The sequence below is a fragment of the Rhea americana genome, unplaced genomic scaffold (genome assembly GCF_003343005.1).
Source record: "Rhea americana isolate MKP2758 unplaced genomic scaffold, rheAme1 scaffold_203, whole genome shotgun sequence".
Lineage (NCBI taxonomy): Eukaryota > Metazoa > Chordata > Aves > Rheiformes > Rheidae > Rhea > Rhea americana.
The window spans coordinates 997,590-1,019,401 of NW_028186184.1; the positions used below are offsets into that span (position 1 = coordinate 997,590).

At 55.7% G+C, this 21,812-nt stretch overlaps 1 protein-coding gene across 1 annotated transcript; it reads left to right on the forward strand.

The window, feature by feature from the left end:
• The first annotated feature begins 3,307 nt into the window (after positions 1-3,307).
• On the forward strand, positions 3,308-8,878 carry GC (GC vitamin D binding protein). Its single transcript, XM_085304149.1, has 12 exons — positions 3,308-3,365; positions 4,913-4,982; positions 5,533-5,665; positions 6,037-6,248; positions 6,526-6,658; positions 6,817-6,911; positions 7,346-7,475; positions 7,650-7,852; positions 8,037-8,169; positions 8,353-8,450; positions 8,556-8,688; positions 8,825-8,878. The coding sequence occupies exons 1-12, from the start codon at positions 3,308-3,310 to the stop codon at positions 8,876-8,878; spliced, it is 1,452 nt and encodes a 483-aa protein (XP_085160275.1).
• Positions 8,879-21,812: the final 12,934 nt, after the last annotated feature.

Genomic DNA, 21,812 nt, shown 5'->3' on the forward strand with positions numbered 1-21,812 from the left:
GGGCGGTGACGCGGGCGGTGACGTCATAGCGCCGCGCTGTGACGCAACAGCCCCGGCGGCCCCCCGGGGAGGCCAAAGGCCCCCGAGGCTCCCGCAGGGGCGACTTGCGCCGCGGTTGCGCCACGCGGCTTCGTTAGGCCGCTTTCTCCCGGAGCAATGAMTCAAAAGAAGTTTCCACTGACCTTAACAATTTCACTCACACGTCCGAGGCAGCTCTTTTTGAACACATTACTATTTTCACAGAATTTTGTCCTAACTCGCCTCGGCGTGACAGCACGGGAGCAAGTTACCTAACGTCAAATCAGGTCTTCGTGAATGTATTTCATGAATATAAATTAAAAATTGAAAGTTGRTTGTAAAAAGGCAGTGAAACAAGGGGCAACGTTGTTTGAAGAAAGCCAACTGGTCAGTACAGATGTCCTGAGGTTAACTATACTTAATTCACTTTGGGTCAGTGCTGTGTACGCATGTTCAACATCTTCATCAKTGCCCTGGAGGAGGGGACAGGGTGCCTCCTCAGCAGGTTTACTGATGACACCAAGCTGGGAGGAGTGGCTGAGACACCTGAGGGCTGTGCTGCCAYCCAGGGAGACCTGGGCAGGCTGGAGAGCTGGGCAGGGAGGAAYCTCCTGAGGTTCAACRAGGGCAAGTGCAGGGTCCTTGCATCTTAAAAAAAGGGAAGGGGAAGAGGAATGAATTATTTTCCCGCTTTCTCAATAGGGAAAGAGGACAGAGCGCTTTTCACGAGCTGCTGAAGGTGCATGCAAGTGCATGGCAGAGCCAGGGCTCAAACTCACGTTACCTAAGTTATCAACTCCAGGGGTTTTTTTAGATGCAAGAAGGGAAGAGACAGTCAGAAGAGACAGGTCAGACTTCTTTTTTATAGGTGTTCCCGATGAAACGTCCTTAGCGGTGCAGTGTAAGTGCCGGAGGTTGTTAGCTGGAATTGTTCTTCATTACCAAATGCATTGCACTTTGCTGCTTAAGTCCTTACCATTAAAGCAGTTGTTACTTTTTTTGCTGTCACAGTTGATCAGAAAGTGCATGCAGCAGCTAGGAACAGYTTTAGCTGTGCACAGCCATCTAGTATATTTGTGCAGCTACAGAGAGGACTGTATTAAGAGCTGCATTAAAAAAATGAACCAAGACAGGTTGCTGCTCTTCAACAGCCTTGTGCTTGCACAGGAAACATGTCGTCTTCCTGCCCCCTCTAACAGCAAAACGTTACGGGAAGGTCAAGTAATTCTGGGGGCACCCCAACAGGGAGTAATAGAAACAAAAAAAATCATGTTAAACCATTGGCTTTTCCAGCCRGGGTCCAGCCAAAGAAAACTTGGTGGCTCTCCTCCGGCTCTGTGAAAGGGAGCTGTGAGSATGCCCCAGCCCCTGCAAACGCCACTTGTCACCGAAGTCCTGAAAAATGCCAAGATATTTATCAGTCTGGCRGTAACAAGTCTCATTTCCTCTGTCATTTTCCAGCTTCACTTCTCTCTCTGTCCTGTTGCTTATTGTACGAGCAAGATGCCCCTTCTCTTCTACGCGCGGTTGTTTGCAGCGGGCGCCGAGCACCGCTCGCAGCTCATCCTCCCGCCCCAGAGCCACCCCAGCGCCCCAGAGACAGGACAGGGAACCCGACGCGGCGGCAGGGCGACAAGTCCTGGCTTCGATTAACGCCTAGCTGCGCCGCAGGATATTGGGCAAGCGGTTGCAAGGGGCGGGAGGGCAGGCAGGAGGGCACATCGACCCGTTTGCGGAGCGGGAAGGGCGCCCGAGGCAGGCGGGACGTCTGGGGAGAGGCTAACACCGGGCGGCCAGCTCAGCAAAGCCGCCGCCGAGGCCGGTCGCCGCCGATAAGCGGCATTTACGGAAGCTGTGGAGTCGAGGGCCGTGGCTCGCTGGCGCCAGGCAAGCCCCGCTCCCGTTTCGGCTCTGCAGCCGGCGCGTTTCTCGGAGAGGAGCAATGTTGGCTTGGCGCTGGCATGGACTCGCCCCTCTCCGAGAAATGCCCCGGCTGCAAAGCTGCAAGGGGAAAGAGGGCAGCGAGCTCAGACAGCRGGCAATTTTTCACATCCCGTTTCACTGCTTGATATGTTGTTAAGCCTCCTCTTGATYTGCAACGATTTTACGAGCAATTATCTTAAATGTGTTTTAACAGACACCTGCATTTCTGCTAAAAATACCTCAAACGAGTGGTGATTCTGCAGCACTGCTGCTGTGAAATTACAGCTTCAATTTCAGAGGAGAGTCAGACAAGAGAAAAAGAAAAAAAAAATTGTGTTTACACCCAAATAACCTATTGTCTGGGTTTATACCACTAGCACCTAGTAATCAAGTAGTCAGCTCTTCTCTAACAGGCTGCAAACTCTTCTGACTGCCAAAGACGCATCGTGTTTCGCGATGCCGTTATTCTTCAGGAGCTGCAGGTCGCCAAAAAAAAAAAAAAACGCTCCGTGCACTGGACAACATTTCGGCTGCCCTCCCCAGCCCAGCAGGAGCGCGGGCGGAGGAAGGAAGGGCCCCAGGGCCCCTGGCCAGCGTTTCGGCGTGGCGCTGGCGGTCACCCTGACCCGGCACCCCGGCCGGCGGCAGTGTCGGGGCGGCGCCAGGCACTGCAGCAGCCCCCCGTCGGGGGTTTCTCCTCCGTGGCGCTCAAAYGAGGCGCCCCGGCGGCCTCCCAGAGGCAAAGCCGGCGGGCAGGCGTTGCCTGCCTCCACGGCGGGTTTTCCTCCTCCCCGGGGCTCCGCAGCCTCGACGCCCGGAAGAGCGCACGCGGGTCGGGAGGAGCATTTATGGGCCTCACGGCACGCTGCTCTGCACTCGCGCGACGCAGGTCACGCGCTCCCCTCTGCCTGTCCTTCCTTGTCCTGTGCGTGGCACCGATAATTAAATCAAAGGCAGAGAAAAACCGTCAAAGATCCCCCAGCATCTGTTTCATACTATGCATCTATTTTTTTCCCAATGCATCTATTTTTTTACTAATGCATCTATTTTTTTTTCACCAAAGTATCTATTTTTTTCCCAAAGCACCTATTTCCCACAGTTAATTATTAAAGCCGCTGTGGGTTTTGGGGGCGCTGGCAGCCCGCGATGTGTGTTTGCCTTTGCCGGTCAGGCCACGCTATCTCCAGCAGGCCAAGGATGCTCGCCCGCTGCCCCTTYGGCGGCATTAATCATTCACCAGGTAACGCGCAGCAACTCAATATAAACGCCGGGCTTGGCGCTTCCAGCGCCGCTCTCCGCAAAGCAGGGCCCACGAGGGGCAAAGCGCGCACGACAGCCGCTCCCCCGGCCGGGGCCYGACTGCAGCATGAGGGGCGCCCTGGTCCTGCTGCTGCTGGTGGCTTGGGCTCACGCCGAGCACCGAGGTAAGAGCCTTGCTCAGGCGTGTCCTGGCCCCGAAAGCTGCCGCTGGYGGGGAAGAGCTCGTACTCGTGCGGCATCTCCCATCACGGTGCTCGCCAGCCTCATCGCCAGGGCCGGATGCTTGCCACCCTTGGCAAGCGCCGTTTCCCCCCAAAAAAGCCCTCAGGCAGAAGCCACGCACCGCGCGAACGCTTGCTTCCCATCCCAGCTCTGCAGGCAGCCTCAAACCTCCCCCCAAAAGCCCTGTCAAGGTTGCTGCCTTGGTTCCTGGGGGCTCTGCTGCAGTCCCGCACCRGCATCGAAAGCAGCAGGGACAGGAGCCTGGCAAATCCTGCTTCCAAAAGGTTTTGCAAATCAGGAGCAAAGGGCCTTTTGGAAAGCTTCTCACTCCCCCAACTCTGCCCCCAGCCTCTTCTCAGAAGTGTCCTCACAGTTTCCCTGCAAATATCTTTCCCATTTCGAAACTCCCTGGAAAGGTCACATCAAAGTTACGGGATTTCTGCCAGCACGATATCTGTATTTAYCCTGCTGGTACCAAAGTCTGCCCAGTGCAGCCAGTAACAAAATCGATACCATCTTCAAGGGATGAATAATCATTATATAGTCATGGCCATGACTATTTCATCAGTGATTTCTCTGCTCTTTGCCTGCCCCTGACCGCCATGGCCAGGTCTAGGGACACTAGGGACACAGCATGTCTCGCTTTCAGATGTAAAAAAAAATGACTGTAGTTCAGGCGGGGGGCTAGCTAACTTCCTTGCTGGTTTGCCTGGTTTCTCTCGCAGGTTTTCTCTCTCCCTCTCGCATAATCACTATCAAATTAGCCCATGAGGGTTGCAGCACCGCAGCCACTTCCCAAAACACACGCCCCAAGAGCATCCTCTGCTGGTTTGCAGCACGCTAGCAGCTGCTTTCCACCTCCCAGGGACTGCAGCGCGGTTCGAAACTGAAATGAGAAGAGAAGCCATAAACTCAAACCAAACTAACACCTATAAACCAAGAGTGACTTTTTCAGGGACCAGCTGAGCTATTCAGGAGCTCAAATCCTCCCTTAAGAAATGGTTTGGGCACCTCAGCAGCCTAAAGCATCCCGAGGCCTCATGAGGTATTTCCAGCGTCTTGTGCACCTGGCCACCCCAGCGGCTTCCAGCCCATTCCCAGTCCCGTAACTCTTCTCCCCAGGCTTCCCCGAGCTGCCCTGCAGCCCAGAGCTTAGCACACCCCTAGGAGAGCTTAGCGAGCAACCTCGCTGCACCCATCGCGCTCCCTCCCGCAGAGCACCCGGCCGCGGGAGCTGCTTGCTCTGGTCTTCCCCCACCCTGTGTGGAAGCAGGCTGCTCCATGCAGTGGTGACAGTTTCTGCTTGCAAAAAAAGAAAAAAAAAACWCAAAAAACCCCACACACTTGTTGGCTTGATTTCTGAGAAACAGGGCTGCGAGGCGAGCGTGGCGACGGCAGCGCCCGGGGAGGCGCGGGGCGGGAGGCCGCCCGAACCTCCGCTGCACCCCGCCGGGCCCAACCGCGAGCTCTTCTTTTTCTGGGCTTACAGGTAAAGACTATGTCCGGGACAAAGTGTGTCAGGAGTACAGGACCATGGGGAAGGATGACTTCCGAGCCCTGTACGTATTTCCTACAACGTTCACCCACCTGGGAAGTTCAGCACCTAAGCCATGACCAGGGGGGTTGGGGGAACGAAATACATAAGAACAGGAAGATTTATTCGCTCTCTGCAGATGAGGACTGCCATTGCTTTCAATGAGCCAGATCACAGGAGAAAAGTTTGCTTCTCGCTTGACCCATTCAAACCCTTTTAGGTGCCCAAATGRTTAAGAGTTATAATCCTAGGAGGTGGCGCCTACCGCCCTTTGCTTCCTTGGAAAACCTCGGCCTCCAGCCTGAGGCCGGGCAGGATCCAGGATGCGATTTTTGAGCGCTGGTATCTGCTTTAGCCTCCCGAGCCCCTCGGTACAAAGCCTCCCGCGGAGCAGCGCAGGCGGCTGCCGGAGCGGCCAGCCCAGGCAAACGAGGGGGTTGCACCAAAGCTGCCCCCATCCAGGCCGTATTCCTAAATCGCCTTCCGGCATGTGGACGTTGATACGATTTTTAAGAAACCAAAATGTTTTTCCCTCACAAAATCCCACGGGTTCCTCCTCTTCTGTTTGCTCCCAGCACAATTATCATGAACAGCAAGAAGTTCTCCAACGCCACCTTCGAGGAGATCAGCCACCTGGTGCGCGAGATAGTCTCGCTGGCCGAAACCTGCTGCGCCGAGGACGCCGACCCCTCGTGCTACGACGCTGGGGTAGGTCAAGGAAAACTCGGTGGCGCTCTGCAGAAATAAAGGGCAGCCAGCAGGAAACACTTAAGTGGGGCACAGAGCTTCCAGCCTCGGGCAGCTAACGTCCCACAGAGCTCRTTTCTGCCTGGTTTTTCAGCCACGTGCTATGAGGTCTCCAGGGGCTGAGCTGGCTGCGGACAGCAGATGTGCCCAAAAGTAGAAATTCCAGGTCTATGGGATTTATCCTCCCAACATATTAAAATTTTGTCCCCCGGCAGAGATCGTCAGTGCTTAGGTTAAGGAAAAGAAGAGAAAAAAAAAAAAGCCCCGAGGGAGGGCTTTGGTGAACCCCCCTCGAGCTGCCCTCTCACTCCCCTTCCCTCTGCGCCCTGCAGTCGTCGGCGCTGTCGGCCAAGTCCTGCGACGCCAACGCGCCTTTCCCGCGGCACGCCGGCACGGGCGCCTGCTGCGTCCACACAGGCCTCGAGCGCAAGCTCTGCCTGGCCGCCCTGCAGCACCCGCCCCGGGAGCTGCCCCACTACGCCGAGCCGRCCGGCGACGAGCTCTGCGCCGACTTCGCCAAGGACCCCAAGGACTTYGCCGACAGGTGAGCGCTGAAGCCCTCTGCGCTCGCTCCTGGAAGTCGCCTCGCGGCTACTTTGCAAGCCCAGATTTAACAAAACAAACAAAAAAAAAAGTGCCCCGCTTGATGCAATCAGCCGGGGCTCACTGAAGCCCGAGGAGATGCCGGTGGAGGGGTGACATCCCACCGTGCATGTCCCCCCGCGGCCRTGACGCCCCCAAAAGCCCACGCGGYGGGGAGCAGAGCGCCCGGTCRCCGGCCGCGKTGGCGAGGTCTCCAGGGCAGCCCGCCTCTCCCGCAGGTTTCTCTAYGAGTACGCCAGCAACTATGGCCAGGCGCCGCTGCCCGTGCTGCTGGGCTCCGCCAGGAGCTTCCTCTCCATGGTCTCCACGTGTTGCATCTCCCCGRCGCCCACCGTCTGCTTCTTGAAAGAGGTGAAACACCCCCCCGCCCCCGTTGCCCCCCGCCAGCTTTTGGAGGTGAAGATGGCTTTGAACGAGGCTGGTCAAAGCCCTGGGATGCCCGGGGTGGCTTGGGGCACCRCCGCCACCAGTGCTGCCACCTCACGCACATGTTCTCCCTCTTGTTGCAGAAACTGGAAAGAAAAACCCTCTCCCTGCTCACTCTCCTGTCACACAGGGCTTGCTCCCGCTTCGCGGCGTATGGCGAGGACAAGATGAAGTTCAGGTACGAGGGGGGGACGGTCCCTTCTACACTTCAGCGCTGCTCAGACCGGGACCTGCTTTCCTGCTCGGGAGCGTGGCTCCTGCCCGCAGGGCGTTTTCCGCCCGAGGTCTGCGGTCCGCGGAGGTGCTCGGTGCTCGCCACCGCCACCCCTCCGCAGGGCATCGCCATGGGCAGGCTCCTCCTTCCGCTGCCCGCTTCGGCCTCCCCGGAAAGGGATGAGAAGCTTCAGTTTCCTTCCACGGTTTGACAAAAATACACGTGGCCCCTCAAAGTCACAGTGAGGGAGGGTTCTGGTTTCTGGCCACCTGACAAGCTAAGCAGATCTTGTAAGGAGACACTGAGGCTTTAAATCCGCACCGGGTCTTCACGGGTAGGCCAGGGGAACGAGGAGCTGAAATACCTAAAAGTCCCTTTTACGCTTTGTGTCCGTCCAGCTACCTAACAATGTTTGCCCAGAAGATACCAAGTGCTTCATTTGAGGAAATTTTCCCCCTAGCAGAAGATGCCGCCAAGGTGTCCGCCCAGTGCTGCGGCTCCATGGCTGAGGACTGCATGCACAGGAAGGTAGGAAGGCCCCGGCGCTGCCCCTTTGGCCAGGTGCTCTGGCCAAAACCACCTCCCAAGTCCCCCCTCCGGTGCTCCTGGAGCACCTTCTCCAGACGAGGAGGTGGCAGCACCCCCAGCCACCGGGGCTTCCCTCGTTGCGCGCCAACACATGTGCTCACTCCTCTCTCCCAGCTGTCGGAGCACACGGCCAAGGTCTGCGAGGCGCTCGCGGCCAAGGACGAGCGGTTTGCCGACTGCTGCAAGGGGAAGAACGTGATGCAAAACTACTTCTGCATCTCTGCCCTGAAGCCGGCCAAGTCCCCCCAGCTGCCGGAGCTCCAGGAGCCGACCAACGCGCACTTGTGCAGTGCGGACGGGGCCCTGCACTCCTCCAGGTGAGCGGCCCCGGGCGGCGGGCAGCGCCACCCGAATTGCAATTGCCGGGGCCTGGTGGGTGGCCACAGCGGAGTGTGGGTGCAGAGGATGGTGAAGAGCAGCCCCACGCAGACCCCAGGAYTGCGGGGGCCGGGGGCGGGTGTCCATCGCTTGCGGCTCGCCTAAGCCCAAGCGCTCCTGCAGGTACCTGTTCGAGCTGGCGCGGCGGCACCCCAGCGTCCCCGACGTCTTCCTCAGCAAGCTCTACGACRCCTGCAAGGAGGTCCGCAGGGAGTGCTGCGCCGCCAAGGACGCCTCCGCCTGCCTCGACGGCAAGGTGGGTGCAAGGAGGGGGGCCCGCCGGTGCCCGCCAGCTCGGACCCCTCCAGCGCCCCCCGAAACCCCTTCCAAAATATACATACATATACACACACATGCACACACACACATATATACATACATATACACACACACACATATATATATATATATATATACACACATATATATTGGCCCACAGAAGCAGCAGGTGAAAGGCGAGCTCCTCACCTTTCTGGCCAAGGCCGACGAGCTGTGTGGCCAGTACACCAAGCTGGACTTCCTCGACTTCAAGAAGAGGTAAGGACTGCAGGAAAAGCACGGGTGATGGAGGCTGCAGCGGTGGCCACCAGGCACCTACTGCCCAGCCGCGGCCCTGACACCTGTCCTCTCCCAAAACACCAGGTTGACGGAGACCTTCAAGCAGCGCGCAGGAGGCGCGAGCCCCCAGCGCCTGGCAGAGCTGGCGGAGCAGAGGGCYGACTTCGCCTCTACCTGCTGCCCCTCCAACGCGCCGCCCCTCTACTGTGCCCAGCAGGTAATACAAGACCCCCCCCCCCGCCGGGTTTCCTGAGGCTGCAAAGTAACACTCGCCCCCTTCACCACCAGCACCACCACCACCATTGCCATCGCCACCACCATCACCACTACCATCTCCTCTGCCTCTTTTGCAGATCAGCGCCGAGATGGGGCAGGAGTGTGGCCATGGTTCCTGCCTGCTGCTCTAGGGCCGGCGACACCAAAATCCAAGGGCMGATGGGAGAGCGGTGCAACCTGGCACCTGTGGCAATAAAGCAAGCTCAGCAGCAGCCCAGCCCTGCGGCTCTCCRATCCCCAAGGCTGGGACGTGGAAATGCTTTCCGTCCAGCAGTGCCGGGGCAGGGTGCGGGGAGCTGGGATGGTGCGGGCACCACGGGGCTGAGGCTGGGGTTGAGCTGGTGAGGACCTCTCACAGGAGGAGGAGGAGGTCCCGGGTACTGCAACGTGGGCGGTGAAGCCACTGGCACACCGGAGGCAGTGTGGTGCAAGGGGAGCCCCAGCTCCTGCTGCCCTGTGGACAGCTGGGTTGTTTTCACCCAACCCAAAGTACCTAAGCAACGAAAGCGTGGCCTTGCCTGACRTGCCCACAGGGATGGGGTTGCACGGACGAGCCCATCAGCAGAGATGGGACCTTTGGGGCCCYTCTGCTTGGTGGCAGAGTAGCCTAAACTTCACCGATTTGTACCCCCTCGAACCCTGCCCCAGCGACTCACTCGTACCCGAAAGCAAGCAAAACACTAAGTGTCGGCTCAGCTTTTCGAGGAAGCGGGCACGAGCGTCGCAAACCGAGTCCCGTCCAAAACAGAGACTGAAAATGTTCAGCAGAGCTCCAAGAGATGGCGCTTGTGGGCCAGGAAAGAGCTGGATGCGGGACACCAGGCCTGCAACATCTCCCCAGCCCGCTGCTTCCCCAAACTGGGGGTCTCCTGGGTCGGCGCTGGCGGCTGCTCCYAGCTCGTGAGCTGGTGGGCTCTGGTCCTCCTGGCAGCCCCTAAAAGCAGGTCGGTTTTGAAGTATGAGCCCATCTCGAACTGCTCCGCGCAGCCAGGGCTGGAGCGCGCCTGCTCATCCYGACCGCAACCGTCCCGTCCCTCCCTCCGGCTCTCTCATGCAGCCAACACGCGAAAACTGGTGGCGGGGAATTCCTCGCCTTACGCTGGAGCACGTCCTGCGGTGTCTGGGCACCACCTGCAGCCCTGCTCCGAATCGCTGCGGCGCAGCCCCACTCCCCGTGTGCCCGGTGGGAGCAAGCAGCCCCCCGGGGCGAGACCGCCGGCGCGCGGGCGCCTGCGCGAGGGGCACCGCTGGCCTCTCTCCTCCTGACACCTTCCACCCCAAGTCGCATTTCTTTTCTTTTCCTCCTCCGCACGGCCTCTCTTCTGGCAACGGGCAAGCTTAGTGCTTTTTTTTTAAGGGGGAAAGCGAGGGGCTAGGGACATAAATATACCGGTGAAAATAGAGACGCGCGGAGAGATCTAAGGGCCGGACTTTGCCACGCTGGATAATTTCCAGACTTAGCGCCTCGTGAGACGCCGCACCCGAGCGGCATTACGGACCTTACRTCACTCGTGGAAGCAAACGGTCTCTTTGGCGTGACTCCGTGCTCACAGATCCCCTGGGGACTTGGGAAACCGGAACAGGCCGATACCACTCCRGCAGCTACCACCCAGCAGTTCTGCTTTCCCCTTCTTGGAGCAACTCGAGGTGGTGCCTCCTCCAGCGCCTTCCCCGGACCTGGGCAGCCTTCCCTCAGCAGGCCGCTCRCCTTCCGTGGGGAAAAAATTAACAGCTCCCAGGCGCTTCCATCCCCGACCGCCTGCGGCGCGAGCTGGCCTTGCAGAGGAGAGACCTGCAGCATGCTGCGGAGATCGCATCTTTCCTCTCCTGTTCTCTTGGCCTTCGCTCCTAATGCTTAGTTTGAGCTTGACCTTTAAAGTAATAAGCAAAAAGACATTTTTTTTTGTTTAGAAAGCCCCCAAAGTAAAGAAAGCCTAATTTCATCCCAAGAAATACTTTGTGTTGTAAACTAATTGCAACTAATGCTTGCAGCACAGATTTCTTGTTGCAATGTAGTGCGAGTTTGTCCGGCCCCTTCACAGCCCTTGCTCTAGCCRAAGAGCTGTGTTTGCTTGCAGAGAGCGAGGCCTTCTGCAATGACTCCTGCTGCACGCRGTTCTGGCTCATGTATATATTCATGTGCCTCGAGGCGCTCTCATAGTACTGTGGTTCAGGGCTGACATACCAAACATTTTATCCCATCCTGCGTTTGAAAAAAGCAATAACGTGCTAAAGGCAGYTGATTGCAACTCGGAACAAAAAATTGAAAAAAAGCGTTTGACTTCTACTTCATCTCACAGGAATTTGAATTATCTGGCACACTCCTCTCTCTGCTGAGATCGGGGTCGTTTGCAGGATGAAAGGGGGCCTYGCTGCGAAAGGCCGCGCGGGGAAGCATGCTGGGCGTCCGCTGAGGCATTCGAGACCGCAGACCGGCTGCAGCGAGCCGAGGGAGGCAGCCTGGCAGCGCCGGYTTCTGACTCCCCATCCCACTCCTTGGGACTTCAGCGCCACTGGGCCACAGCTCTTCACAGTCCCGCCACAGCCCCACAGAGACGTACAGCCCCGTCAGGGCTCTGYGGAGACCTGTAGACCTGTGGTGGCCCCACAACCCAATGAGGCCCCCATGGAGACCCATAGACCTGTGGTGGCCTCTCAGCTGCATGAGGGCTCCAAAGAGACCCATAGCCCTGTGGTGGCTCCACAATCCCAATGAGGCCCCCATGGAGACCCATAGACCTGTGGTGGCCTCTCAGCTGCATGAGGGCTCCAAAGAGACCCATAGCCCTGTGGTGGCTCCACAATCCCAAGAAGGCTCCACAGAGACCCATAGACCTGCGGTGGCCTCTCAGCTGCATGAGGGCTCCAAAGAGACCCATAGACCTGTGGTGGCCCCCACAACCCCATGAGGGCCCCATGGAGGCCCATAGACCTGTGGTGGTCCCACAGCCCCATGAGGGCTCCACAGAGACCCGCAGTCCCCTGGAGGCCACAGCTGGCCGGGTGCCCCAGGAGCCGGTGGCAGTGCGAGGGGGACAGCTAGCGTCGCCCCCACGAAAGCTGCTGCAGTCCTGGGCCGAGCACCCCGCAAGGGTGCCTGCAGAGCCTCTCGCCTCCCGACGGGCTTGCCACGTGCCGGCCAGCGCGCGCCAGCCGCAGCACGCCCTGCTTGGGAAGGACGTGCCCCGCTCGGAAACCGTCCTCGGGGCCATCGATCAAATTCGCAGGCGCAGGAGAGGACGTYGCCGGTGAAGCTTCGTTTTTCCCGCCGGGCTTTGCCAAACCACAGCTCCTCTCGCGCGCGTCGCTAGGGCCCGTTCGAGCAAACTTCGAAGCTATCGCTTTCAGCTGGCCGCCGGCGACGTGTCCGTAAACACCGCAGAAACCCGAGCGGAGCTGAGGGGGATCATCTGCCGCGTGTATTGGGTATCTCTGCCATCAGCCTGACGCCAGGCTTTCAGCTGTGGGACGTAGATCATAGGCCTGAAAAATTACCTAAGAGAAAAGTGTCCCTGTGACAGACAGGGACCTTTTGGAAGAAATTCAGCTTAAGGCAGAAGACAGCGGAGTTACTAGCATAACTCATAAGACTTTAAAACAGATAYTGTTTTGCAAACTATTAAATTTCAAGGATTGTAAGTTATTTGGGAATTGACTATCCCAACCCTGTAAGATGCTGTCATCAAGTTAAGCAGAAAAATGTGGCATACTTTGATTCACAAGTGTGGAGAAGGCCTGTCAGAGCACAAGCATGTCCTAAAACAGAGCCCYGAACCTTCTGAAAAATAGCAAGCCCCTTAAGCAACCTCCGACCCTCCTCGTGCCAAGTCACCTGTATCTTCACCTGCTTATCGCCGTTCTCCACGTGCGTTCAATATGTCCCTGGGCATCGTCCAGGACATGAGGCCCCTGTTCGTGGAGCCAGGGGCCAGTTTCTACRGTGCTTTTCTGGTTTATTTGTGGCAACAGAAGTTAGCCTTCAACAGAGCAYGTTTCAAGTCCTCCGAAACCCCTGTAAAATGCAGACGAGCTTCCCAGCGCTGCAGTGATTAGCACGAGTCAGCAATGCCCACACACGCTTTCCCACGCCGCCGCAAGCCCCGAGAAATACCATCAAAGCTCGCCAACGGGGAACCGGCTCAGCTAAAATGCCCGTTTCCCAAAATTAATCCCTTAAGCCACCCAGTCGCTCGACTTGGAGATGCGTGCAGGGGCTGGTGGTGATGACCCCGGGGGACGTGCACTCACCCGGGGCGTTTGCTGGCCTGAAATACCATAGGCACCAGCCCTCAGAGAGAAATTCAAACAAGGTTTTAACCTACCAGCTCCTAAACTTCTCCAGTCTTTCTCTTTTTTTCCAGACTTACTGCACATGGTTTCTGCCTCTCTTTCTGCTATGTCACTTCACCCCAGGGCCTCCCCTTTTTTCCCTTAGTGCTTTCTTACCAAATTCCCAGGCATGAAAAAGTGAGACAGGGAAGCACTTTTTGCAGTATTTTGATCTTCTGTGAGCTGGTGGCAGGGTTAGGTGCCTCCAGTTGCCCCTTTTCCTCACATTTCTATTTTCCCTGGAGTAAAGAGTTGTTCTTCCTCTGGTAAGAAAGGAGATGATAGGCGCAAGATCGACAAGGCAACCCGCTCCTTCTCTGAAACAACTCCGTTTTCTTGCAGCACCTGCACTGAGACCTCACGGTCCCGCGYGGATGAGTTTTCCTGTAAAGCACAGCGATGGTCGGGCAGGCAAAATCGGGGACGGATGTAATATTTCGTGGAGTACGGTTTTTCATTTTAAACCCTCTGTGGTTTTTCCTGCACTTCTAAACTMGTCGGCGTCGCTCGCTACGTCAGCAGAAGAAAACCGGGTGGGTACGCTCGTCCCTCTGCAAGCACCTAGCACGTCCGTGTCCCAGCCCCTCGGGCTCGCGCTCGGGGCAAGCCATTTCTCTGTATTTACCTTTCCCTGAGAAAGCCGGGTCAATGGGTAGAGACTAATTAGAAAAGCATAAATGCTGCACTTCTTTTTTTTTAATTAATTAATTTATTTTTTTTTTGCAAGGGCCTCTTTTTTTTATTTATTTATTTTTTTCCCCGAGGGCCAGGTTTCGTAATGTCAGCACCGAGGATTTGTCTGAGGGAGTTCTTGCCTCACGGGTTTGTGCAGARGCCTGAAAATCCCCAAATCACATGAGGGCCATTAGCGTGAGGGCTATAATCCGCCCCCCCTGCACGTCCCCTTGCTACTCGAAATGCCTGCAGAGTCAGGGCTCGGCCACGTCAGCGCTGCGGGGAGCGCGGACGCCTCTCGCTCTCGCGCTCCGGAAGTCACGGGGCCAAGGGCTCTTCGTTCGTACCAGCAGTCCCACGTCCCTCTCAGTAACAGTTCCTGAGACTGGCTGCAGGACAAATAATAATAAGCAAATTCATGGAAACAGCCCAGAGGGCTGAGTTACCCTTTCTGCCCCCCGAGGAACAGGGAAACCAGGGGGTCGCGTTAGGGACGCAGCGGCGTGAGAAGCTCCGGCAGCAAAGTCCTCCGCCCCGGCCGGCCGCGGGCTGCCGGCGGTACGGGGGTAACGCTAAGGGCAGGTACATGTGGGGATAGCCTGAGTTAAGCCTAATTCTCTGCAGGGCTTGTCTGCCCGTGGTGCCTCAGCGTGACCAGCCGGGAGTCCTCGATACCGTCGRCCCCACGAGAACGTCCTGTCTTGCTTGCAAGAGCCTTAACTCGCTCTACCGAAGACGTCTACGACCAAACCACCGACCCGCACAAACCCGGCGGCCAGCGGGCGCCAGTACGCAGCTTCCAAAGCTCCTGGGGCTCCCGCCTTCGCCCCGGTTCGAAATCGCGAAACCGATTTCGCAAACGAAATCGCAACGCTCTCCTCGGTCCAGATTTTAGGACGTCGACAGTCCGAAATGTGAYGGAAACCCCTATGCGTGAACTTGGAGGTTACTGCCACCCCTAGAAACGCTTACGCCAAACAGCACATGTGCAAAAAGAAAAAAAACATACGTATACAATTTGTCACAATTCAGATACTGAAGTTTGCAGTGAGAATCTGAGCCCCTCGGCTGGTGCAAGTCACAGCAGCTTCTTCATGAGACTCAGGGGGGCACCGTAAGCAGCTCAGGTCTTCGTAAGACAAAGACGGAGAGGACTCCAGAGATCRTCCAGAGAAAATGAGCCGGTGCTCTTTAAATATTATTACTTGTTTTTTCCACTGTGGCATCAAGAATCTCTCAGAAATACTTGAGATAAACAGTTTCCAAAGAAATAAGCATTGAGATCTTTGGCTTGGTRGAGTTCAAGTTACTTCTTGGTGTTAGAAGCCTCGGACTGGAGATGCCGGTTTCTCTGCCGCATTTCTTGCCGTGAACCAAAAGTGAAGCACACAGCTTGGAAGAAAAGCTATGAAATGATCTTGTTTTTTCCCTCCAGTGCTTTCCCGTGCAGCAGATCTTTTCCTATAGCATTTGTGAGGGAAAGCAAACATTTGAGCTCTGTGGAGACTCTCCTCTCCTTGAGCTTTGGGAGAGGTCTCTGGATGGGGGCGCACCTCCAAAGATTTTGGCATCTAAAGATAACTTAAGTCTGTGTGCATCAGGCACAGCCTGGCATAAGCGATAGTAGCTGCTTATTTTTATGGTGGCAATACTGTCCCTTTGCGCTGGGCGCAGGCCAGCGGTGTAAGGAAACGTGATCTCAGTTTCGCAGTGTTTCCAATACAAGCAGATAAAGAGGGCAGCATGAGACAGATAATCTGTCAAGCACCGCTCAAAGCTCTGTTTTAACTTGCTTTTTTTTCCCCCTCACCCCTGCAATGCTCATTTTTCCCTCTCCTTCCCTATTCTAGCATTTTTCCAAGACGGAAAACCCTGAAGCATCCCAATACCTCTCTGCCGATAGCCCTGCGCTTYGGAGGTACGTTTGACTCCCCCGTTGCCCTACGGCGTGTGCACACTGGCCCTTTGCTGCCCAGCCCAGGCCAGGCTGAAACCTCATTTTTTGCTCAACCACCCTTCTCCAGCCACCTGTAACTGCACCAGAAACGTCCATGGCCTCAAATTTTCCCGGTTTGATATCTGTGCAGAAATATTTTTTTCAACAAAGAAAATCAGTCCAAGCTTGGACAGGGATGCAAACCGAAAGCCACCTGGTTCATTCCGGCTCCTGCTGGGGCTGAAGGGCGGGTGCAGCCCCCAGCCTTGGCTCGCTTTCCCCGAGAGCTRAGCGAGAGGGATTTTGCCTGGCGTTTGCTGCTTGGCTTTGGTGGGGAGGAGCCGAGGGAGCCCCAGGGGGCTGCTTGGCCCAGGTGCAGCTCCGACGCTGCCCGTCCCCGGCCGGACTCCCTCCGACGGGCTGCAATGCCAACCAACCCCATCTCTTACGAAGCGAACGAAAAGGCAGAAGTCCTTAACATTACCAAAAAGCTAAATATAGAGCGCACGCTCTCCCTCGCATTCACTCCACGCGTCTCCGGAGGGCTCTTATCCGGGGTACGCGGCTCCACCAAGACCTTCCTCCTTTCGCTCCCCGTGGGGCTCCTGGGGCGCAGGAGCAGGACACCAAGGCTCCAGCAAAGGGCTAAGTGTTCCCCATCTGTCCGGCACGCCTGTAACGTCCAGCTGGGTTGCATGTTTCTCCCCGCCCCGGCGGCCCGCGGGTGGTTTCTGCTCGGCTGGGAGCCCCGTGCCGGRTGGTGGTGCAAGGTTTGCCCAGGCTTAGGGCAGCTGGTTTATTGTACTCAGCAGCTTTAGCAGTAGTTTTTCTACTTACATGCATTTGAATCACCCATAATTTCATGCAGCCAGATTAAAGGCATTACGAACAGGGACTTTGCGACAAGTTGACGGTCCCCTTAATCTACGTGATTTCTTTTGGAGCACGGCTCCCCTCCCGGCTCGAGGGCTGAGGAAACCTTCGAGCAGACCTCGGTGCTCAAGCGGTTTCCAAGCAAAAAGTAATCTTGGCCCCACCTTTGGCCACGATTCTCTTGGCCAGCAATTTTATCTGAGGACTCTGCTGACCTGCAGGTGAGGCCTGGCGTGGTTGCAGGGTTACTGCGCACACACGCCGCRTCCCGTCGCGCTTCTGCCGCGGATAATTAGTTGTTGGCTTCGGGATACTTAATTGCTGGCTCTGGTGAAGTCATTGCACTTCATTTAGGATGCTGGAGTCCAAAATGCGTTCCTCGACGCAAACTGCTTTGAACAGTGCGTTCTCCTTCCTTCCTTCCTTCCTCGAGCTCAATTCCCTTTGGCACCTCTGGGACGTTTGCTGGACCGGGAAAGAGCACGGACGCTCCCTTCCCCACCGCTTGGCAAAGGCATACGCCGAGAGCGAGCGGACGTGTGAGGCAAAAAAAAAAAATCACTAACCGGGGTTTTAYGTGTAGCAGCACAGCGTCAGAAAACCAGGCACGGACATGGCAGTTCAACCCACCCGTTACCGTGTTATCTAGTGCTTTGTTTATTGTTTTTTTCAAAATARTTGGTAGGTGTTTTTATTGCTTCAGTTGACGGACTCGGTCCTCATTATACAGCTCTTATGCTGGCAAATTCTCTCACCTTCTATTGTACAAATTTATAGAAATATATTTATGTATATATAGATACGTGTATTATATACATATATTTTTCCCCCTTCYCCTTCCAGTTCAGCTTACTGGTCCCAGCAGTACCCAAGATAACATCTCTTGTCAGAAGGTGCCTCACTGATCACGGCAACTGCGGCACCCTTTGGTCCTGGCTGTGCTCAGGTGCCTGCATCTTGAGGCTTCCCAGAAGGGAGCTCAGTTTCTCCGAGCCACGAAGTGCGAGAAACCGGCGTATCCGCTCCCTTTTCGTGTCCCCCGAGCTTTACGCCTGGCGGAGGCCCTCACGAGGAGCGGGGCGGAAAGCGGGCTCCTGGGCGAGCTCTGCGCCCGTGAGCCCGAGCAGACGCCGCTGGCGCAGCCCTGCCCCGAAGCCGCCCTGGATCGCAGCCCCTGGGGCTCTCGGGCTCACGGCTGTGTCGCTCAGATTCCTCGGGCGCATGGTAACCGTGAAAGCTTAGAGCGACCTTTGGTGTTTCCAAGAAAAATCGGAGAAACACAGCAACACAAGCAAATAAAGTCTCCTCTGCCACACGTCTGTTTCTAGGAAATGTATTGATAGATTTAAAAAAAAAAAAAAAAAGAAAAATCGGCCGTTCTTCGTGCAGGCCCATCCCTACGACTGTCCGGTGGGAAGCGCGCACCGAGGTGTCCCAAGAGGATTAGGTAAGCCTCCATGAACCTGCAGAGAACAACCAAGCCAACCTCAAACCTGCTTTAGACCATGTTATGTCACTAATCCTTTTACATCCACATCACAAAACTTCACACACTGGCGGGGGATTTACTGCTCCCTTGAGAGAACAGAACATTTTTTTGGAGTGGGTATCAGGCAAGCGATATCAATTTGGAAGACCAGCAGCTGGCAGAAAGCATTGCACTTAGCCCTGTTAGCAGCACCTGCTCATCCTTCATGGGTGACCAGAGCATTGCAGACAGCCTYGCTGGCCCCGCCGCGTCCCGAGCCCACCAAGCCTTGGGAAGATGATGGAGTGCCTTGAGTTGCCAAAAACAAGCCCCAGATGCACTGCTGGCCAGGTGAGACCTCCCCATGCAGCACACATGGGAACGCTGTCCCAACCAAGCTCCAGGCACAAGGATATAAAAGGCCTTCRCTGTTATACATGAGGCCAGGGCACCTTCTGGCCTTCAGCCCTTGGGTCAARCCTTCTTGAACCTGCAACAGATGAGCTCCTGGGAGATGGTTCACCACAAGCCCACATTTTATTGCAATGCCAACCCTCCCCGTGTTTTGGCCACCCTCATGCAAAACCTCCCTTAGAGCCCCTGGCACTGCCCAGCACACTGAAAGGCAAGTGAGCGAATAGGYATTTTACAGATGCTCTCAAGTCTCCAGTTCACCATATTAAATTATTCTCGAACCTGGGGGACAGGCATTGCATAGGGAAGCCAGATTTCTTCAGTGTATTCTCTAGTCTTGCTGCAAGTTGCTTAAATCCACGAATGTCAAACCATCKCTGTTTCTGGGATCCTGCTAAAAGACAACTAGCACCTCCACTTATTGAGGATGGTGAAAGCATCCACAAAGCATTCAACAAATTCGGTTGCCCAAAGCTTTCTGAAGACCTTGACAGGTCTCAGAGTCAGGTGCCCTGCAAGAAAACTGCTCTGCCCGTCATTAGCCATAATGATACTTGCTGCTTATGCAGAGAGGTGGTCAAATACACTCTGCTCCCGCAGTATTCCTGCAGGTACCMCAGAAATGAGATGGCAGTAAAGGCTGGTCCTTTGGGATACCAATACCCACAAAATATTTGCCATCAGAAAGAAATGAAACAGTCTAAGCACTTGACAGCAGTACAGAGTTTGAATCACTAGATCTGGATCAGGATTCAGACTCAAATGCAAGTTTCTTYGTGGAAAATACACCAAAACAGAGTCCTACAGACAGCTACCGGTGTCCAAGAGCTTTACTCCCTCATGTTCTCCCCAGTCCTGTAAGTGCTCAGCTTGATAGATGTTACCTTGTCCTTCAGCTCTCTTTGGAGTTATCTAGACCCCTTCAGAAGGGACCTGGGTGCAATTCCCCTAAGACAGGTCACCTCACTGCCAGGTGGCACCTGTGTCCTCAGAAAGGAAGCTGATATTCCTCTCCTGGGATGAAATTTCAGCAGCTCACAGAGGCTAAGGTTTAATGTCAGAGCAGGACACTGAATTTGAGACTGAATGTGCTGCTGACAGCAGGCCCTGCCCAGAGGAACCATGTTGGTGGCAGGAGGAGAGATAGGGCTGGATGCAAGGACCCTCCTCACTTCTCTCTGCCAGGAACCTGCAATGATGCTGTTCAGAGAAGAGCTGTTGACATTTTTACAGAGACCTCTCTCCCTCTGCTTGGACCACGGCCACCATCTGACCATCTCCTCCCTTGGGAATGGCCGTTCCTGGGACAGCACCTGTCCCTCAACACTCTTGACAGCAGAAATGAGTAGGCACAAGAGGTCCCCTCTGGCCAGGCAGGTGCCTCCCAGCTTATAGCAATATTCAACGGGATCAGGAGCCAACTGCCAAGTAGTCCATAACTAATCTTTCACAGCAGCCTGGTAGGGTGAAGKCTGCTGGAGCAAGGGGGTGAGCTGCTCCCTTTACTGCATCCATCCTGCTGAGGAAGAGTGGGCCAAATGCCATCCATTCTTCTTCAATGCAAGGTTAACCCACAAAAGAGATGTAAARAAATAAATAAAAAGGGACAGAGGACAAGCCCAGAATGGAGCATTTCTAGACAGCAATTTGCCACTCTGGGGCTGGGTCCCAAGTAGGGACATGTCAAACTCAGAACACCACAGGACAGGCCAAGGCAGTGTCCAGGACACATCGGTCTCACATGATCCACCGTTGCCTGGTTAAACTCATCCCTATGGTCTTCCCATCTGGTTGAGTCCCTGAGAAGTCTCTTCAGTTGCTTTTGGGGTTAGGTGGCAAGAGGATCAAAATTACCTGCTGGGGTCTGCTCCATCCAGGTGAGGGATGAAGCACGTGGGGAGACAAGAGGGGAGCAGGGGGTTTGGGGGATGATGATATCTATCTACATTTACTTGCTGCATCCATCTGTCTCACCCGCCAAAGCCACTACCTTTTGCCAGTAAAAAAAGCAGGCAAGAAGATACCTCTTACCTCAACAGGAGGCTTCCAGCAGTCACGTGTGCTCTGCCCCCATCCCTCCCGTATTTATTTACACAGCGTGTTTATTTGCATTGGTGTTYGGGCTTCCATTAGCTTTAATTATGTATGAAAAAGCCTAATTCTGCCGCATCCTCCTCCCTGTCGACTAATTAGGAGAGTGATTGAGTAAAGCCATTAAAGAGATTGCATCCATTATTAAGCATTTCATTTCAGAAATGGACCACTTCTCTGGAGCACCTCTCAGGACTGTCCCCACGAGCCTGTCCCAGAGCCAAGCAGTATCTTGCCAGGGCTGGTAACAATTTTCTCTGATGAGTAAAGTGAAGAGGAAGAAAGTTTCTTAACCTGCACAAAACCAGCAGCGAGSCAGGCAAGGCCTGCAGACCCTTGGCAGCAGCAGAGGTCAACCTCAAGCACCTTTTTTTTTTTTTTTGCAAGACAGCAAGTCACAGCCAGGCGTGAGCAAAGCAAACAAGCTCCTTTCTTCATTTTCCGTGGCTTTGGGACAGACCACGTGCCCTTGGCTCTGCACGATGCACACAGGAGGCTTTTCCTGGTTGTCGGTGATTTCCTCCTCCTTGACTCTTCTGCCACGGGGACTTCCCGCGGTGAAGCACTGATTTCTGCCACACTCCCTCCCTTTCCCTCAAGTTTGGGCTAGATGGGAGCAGAACGAATTTCCAGGTGAGATGAGCACCACCGACAGCCCCCACCCCGGCACCTCTGTCCAGAGGGCACGTCGGACCCTAGCGGGTCACGTCTCTCTGCGCACACACAACGCTCATCACCAGCCCCTCGTGTTTTCCTCTTATCCCACGTAAGCCAGGCCCTTCCACGGGAACGGGCGAGACGTAGCGACGCCGGCACGAGCGGCCCTGCACCCCAAAAGGGCTTAGACACCGCCAGACCCAGTGGCAACGTGCCCTGAGCAGGGGTGTCCCCGATTTCCACGCTAAACGCACGCGTAGCTCTTCAGTTGCGTGTGGACTGTGCGCGCACCCCCGTGCACCTTCGGGGCCGCGGCGCGGGTCTTCCGGCCCCCGCGGTGTGCATCCAACGTGCACGCGCGAGCRGATCAGGGCAACCAGAAACACCCTTATCGGGCCGAGCCGTCGTTTCCGAGCTGCACGCCTGCTGATAAGGCCCACGCTCGAGCAGCCTGTTTTCCCCACTGCTTCGGGTCCCCCTTTTCTTTTTTTGGTGGAGGGAAAGAAAATTGCAAGTGCTTTATGCCTCACGAGGCACTTTCGGGAAGAGGCCTGGCGTTTCCGAGCCTCTGAGCTGCCTCTTTCGGCGTTTCGCTCGGCAGCCCGACTCCTGCTGCCAGTGC